The sequence below is a fragment of the Rousettus aegyptiacus genome, unplaced genomic scaffold, assembly GCF_014176215.1.
Source record: "Rousettus aegyptiacus isolate mRouAeg1 unplaced genomic scaffold, mRouAeg1.p scaffold_m13_p_17, whole genome shotgun sequence".
Classification (NCBI taxonomy): Eukaryota; Metazoa; Chordata; class Mammalia; order Chiroptera; family Pteropodidae; genus Rousettus; species Rousettus aegyptiacus.
In genome coordinates this window covers 20,661,693-20,666,520 of record NW_023416292.1, presented here as the reverse complement: position 1 = coordinate 20,666,520, position 4,828 = coordinate 20,661,693, and the positions used below count along the sequence as shown (strand labels likewise).

The window sequence follows — 4,828 nt, the reverse complement described above, 5'->3', positions numbered from 1 at the left end:
GGGGCGGGGCGGAGCCCGGCAATCGGCGAGGACGTCGGGGCGCGACGGCGCCGACCTGATTGGCTGCGCCGCGTGGGCGGAGGCGTCGCGCGTGCGCACGGGCGCCCGAGGCTGCCTCGGGCCTCGGTGGCTCGGGCTTAAGCTCCAGAGACGGAAAGCGTGCAGTTACACTTAGTTCACCGGAGTCAAATTGGAACTATCAAAAATAAAAAATAACAGGACCTGTTATCAATATTAACAGTTTCACCTTAACTGGGTGTTATGAGAATAAAGTGAATATACATTAATAGTTTCAAAACCAAAATTTTCAAAGCGAGCACAACATATTTTCCCTGTTACCGTCTGCATGGGTGTGGTAGCAATCACTACTAATTAAAGCTGCCTCCTCACAGTTGACAGCTGACCTAAAGCACTTAATCATCTAAAATGTTTACGTTCATTCTGGTCGGTCACAGTAGCTAAAAGTTTAAGATGGATAAGGACCATGTTAAATGACAGCAACTGGCTTACTGAATGTTGCCCCTTATTCACAAATGCATTAAATATTTACTAGGAGGCAGGCACAAATCATCCATCTTATAAGCTTGACGAGCTTTCTGCACTCTAAGTGCTGTCCTACAGAAACAATTCAAGCCGCCTATGTCATTTAAAATTTTCAAGTAGCCCCATTCAAAATAGTATAACAAGTTAATTTTAACATTGTATTTTAACACAGTATATCCAGAAGATTTCCATTTAAAAGTGCACTCAATATAGAAAGTTACTGAGATATTTTACATTTTGTACTGTCTTCAGACTGTGATGTTTTACAATTTGGACTAGCCACGTCTTCGTGTGCAATATGGATCGTGACTATGTATCTGAGCGTGCAGTGTGAGATCTACCCACCGCCCTGCACTAGCAAGCCGAGCAAGGACTGGTGCTGCAGAGGCAGGATTCTGTTATCACGGTCGGCATCTGGCACCAGGAATCCCCCAGAACAGTGGCAGAGCCAGGGCCATTACAAACGAAGCCTGAGACGGCATCTCCAAAGGCTGCAGGCTCCTTGAATTTTAGACCCTGTTTACTTAGGAGTGGAGAGCATTCTCTAAAATATTTTAGCCAATTCACCTGTCTTGACTTCTTTCGAGACCTCATTTCTACTACTTATGATAATAAGCGGTTATTTTTGCCAATAAAAACCCATATGAGACACTATGATAAGAGCAAAACAACTGGTGTCATCAGACATCAAGGCGGTTAAAGTATTTGTAGCTTCATCTCCGGCGTGATGCCAGCTGTCACCCTCGGAGTGTGGACTCCTGAATACTAGGAGGTTGGCTGTGTCCAGGGCACACCTTCAGCCAACTAACCCACACAGAGCATCACTGTCTATGCTGCGGAAGCTTAAAGTCAACCATAGACATCGTGATACCCACGTTGTAAGAAATAATGCCCTGCTTTGTAAACTGTAAACGCTTTACAAATGTTCTAGAACTTACGACCTCCTGTTATAGACCGTTTATTCCACAGGTATTGCCATGCACTGTGCTGACAACTAAGAAAAGAAAAAAGAAGATACAATCATTGTAGAAAAGTGATTTTTTTGAGGGAACCAAATAAAGTTTTTTTTTTTAAAAAAAATGATTAAGTAGTTAGTGCTAAGAACGTTATTTTAGTTTTCAAAGTGCCTGGTCCCCTACCCCCACCTCCATTTACGTTCCAGCTACTGCGTGTAAAGCTGGATCTGAGCTAAACAACTCTGCACTTCACCAGGTCTGCGAAGGTCTTCTTGACAGCCCCTCCTGGCTCATTCACTTAGTCAACAAATGCTTTGTACGGACTCACTGTGGACCAGGCCCTACCTAGAGACTAGGGAAATACCAGCAAACAAGGCAAGGTAAAGTCCTTCCTCTCAAGGACCTCACATCTTAGGGGGTTAAGCAGGAGGGTGACAGACAGACCATAAGCATGTAAATGAACAAAGATAAATTCAGAGAATGGTAAATTCTATGAGAAAATAAAACAAGGTAATAAATAGCAGCAGCAGCTAACACAAAGTACTGTGTGTTAGCTCTTTCATCTGTTCTTCCTAAATCGCTCTGTAATAGTATAAGTTAAGCCATAGAATGTTAGCTTTATCTTCCTATTAATGTCATTGATGTGTATTTATACTTTGTACATATGACAAATAATAAGGCAAGATATTGAAGTTACTAGACTGGAGGCAGGGAGACAGCTTATGTCACTGCCAAACAGGTAAGCTCGAGTAAACCACTTACTTTTGCCTGGACATTGTTTCATCATCTGAAAGAAAGAATTCGAGAGTTGCTTCTAGGGTCCTTTCAAGCTTTAATATTCTATGATTAAAACAGAAAACTAGGACAAATGTGTTTTCAGAAAGACTGATTAGGTTGTAAGCTCAAAGACACAAATCATATTTTAGATTCACATAGTCCCTAAGGAGCATCATATACTTCCTTATACATATGAAGTCGTTTTAAAAAAAATCTGTTAATATTTATATTTAAAATTTTTATATGATTGATTTTTCAAATAAGCAGATGGATTGAATTATTTCATAGGCCCTTTCCAGATCTACTCTTCTATGCTTAAACTATAAATCAAGCCAGTAAGTAGTGCAGAACAATGAGGTTTTAAATTCAAGAACAGAAGCCTTGTCTTTGATTTATGTGTTCCTTTAAAAGCCTCATATAATTCCTTCCACAGCAAATGCTCAAGGAAATATCTCTAGATTATAGTTATTTTGCTTTAAAATTTTCAACATTATAACATTACAACGTTTTAACATTCAAAACTCAGGATTAATTACGACTTTCCATTTCTTACTACCTAAATCTACCTTATAAAAACAATGAACAAATAGGGAATGAGTATCTTACAGTGAGCAAAATATTCTGTTTCCTAGTTTTCCTTAATGACCTGTTGCTTTTCCATACTTTAGATTTCACAAATAAAATTTAAAAGCCCAATACTAGTCTAGTTTCACGTATACTAACATGTCCCAGGTTGTCTATATTACTATCAGAAATACATGAATTCAAATGGCTGAACAGATTCTACTTATATATAACATAACAAAGCATACGTTCCATTGTTATTTGAAAGCTCATCATGACTTTGGGAAGCAACCTTTCAGGCACATGGCATGAATAAAAAGGTGACGTCTTTGTATACATTTTAAAGGTAGCGCATATCACAAGAGGGGGGAAGGATAGGAAAAAAATTCATATGCACCCAAATAAGCATGCAACTCCTAATGAAACACATTAAATAGAAACACATGACTTTCACTAACTCATTTGTACTTTATGCTTCTTTTTAATAGAATTAGTCACTTCATATACATAATGTAGTGTTTGTTTTCCAGCCTACTTGCTTTTCGGCATTAACTTTTGAGTCTCATGAGGAATATCATCCAGGGTCAGGAGGTGGTTTGAGGAGTGAAGTGCCGAGCACCCACTGTACGGAACGCGGGACGGGAGGGGCAGGGTTAATCTGCAGAGAGCAACACGAAACAACAAGAAACACAGACAGACCCACGGCAGTTTCAACATGCATTATTAGCCTGAGGGTCAGAGTTGGCCCAACCCACACGTTGCCTCTAAGCCGAGCGTGCACGTGGACGGGGATTCATCGCGGACCGAAGCCGTAGTAGTACGGGTCGTCAGGGCGAAATCCATAAGCCGTGGCGGGGCGCCCCAGGATGCCGACTGACTGGCCGAAGCCATCCATCCCAAGGCTAAAAAGAGAAAAAGAAACAGTAAGCTATGTTCTTCATCACGGCTACAGGTGTCGGTCAAGTAAGGCGCGTGGAACGTGACGCCGCCTAGCACAGGGGACTTGCGTGGCTGTCATTGATCCTTTTCCTTTTTAAAATTAATACAGCCATACAAATGTGTATGATAAATATTTACATATAACAATGTGTGTTAAAAGTGTTGGAAACCTCTGTCATTGGGTGCCATTCACGACAAAAAGGAGGACAGATTGGAAAAGTTTTAATACATTATATTCCCATATGGCTTTTAGGCCAGAATGTGAGAAGATTTTACATGCTAGCAATTGTTAGAAATGCACTGCCAGGGAATGATAAAACTAAAACTGTAGAAAAGTGAGTTTTGCTTTAATAATGAGATCTCTTCAGATGAAGATACAGGACTAATCCAGTATTAGTAAGGACATGCAGTTTGATTCTTAGCAGTGAACTTTCACTCAGAGCCAAATCATACGGTAAGTGTATAACTAAAGGAAGGAGATGAGAAATTTTACAAAATTTCAAAGTCAGCCAGGTTTGATCTGCCATCTTTCTGACTCAATGCAAAAATAACTGCTAGATAGTATATGTTTCTTATGAGTCCCAGGAAGGTAACTAACTATAAACTTTGGTTCAATTTGTTCTATGGAAATAATAGAAGCCTAAAGGTAGCCTTTAGCTATTTGAAGGTATCTTGAAAATGGATAAATTTTGATAATTACTTTAAAAAAATGTTTTCATCTATTAATAAATTATTTAGAAGAGAATCTGTTTTCCAAAGCACTCTTTAAAGATCACAGGATTACCCAACACTTAGCGAAATGACAAGCTACTTATTTTGCCAGGCAAATATGGCAGCTCTAACATGCTCATGCACGGCTCATGCGGCGAATGCTAGTGAGCTTATTTCCAGTCCAAGGAAACACTTTACACTGCAGAAATATAAGCTCTGAAAAAAAGAATATATGTAAACGATTTGAGATTATTTGAGATTAGATAGACACTTTTTATCAGCAATATCTCAATGATTAAAAACATATAAACATTAACAACTCAAAATGAGACTGTTAA

General features: G+C 39.4%; 1 protein-coding gene across 6 annotated transcripts in view; it reads right to left on the bottom strand.

Moving 5' to 3' along the window:
* Positions 1–2,314: 2,314 nt before the first annotated feature.
* The window catches only part of KIFAP3 (kinesin associated protein 3), a 124,377-nt gene continuing 121,863 nt past the window's right edge, over positions 2,315–4,828 (bottom strand). For 4 of the 6 annotated variants that reach the window (XM_016148625.2, XM_036234677.1, XM_016148627.2 and 1 more), the window contains one exon: positions 2,315–3,742. In XM_016148625.2, the coding sequence (XP_016004111.1) occupies positions 3,634–3,742 (109 nt within the window). In that variant the 3' untranslated portion in view covers positions 2,315–3,633. The remainder of the gene's footprint in view (positions 3,743–4,828) is intronic. The other 2 variants (XM_016148628.2, XM_036234675.1) reach the window with 1 other exon arrangement.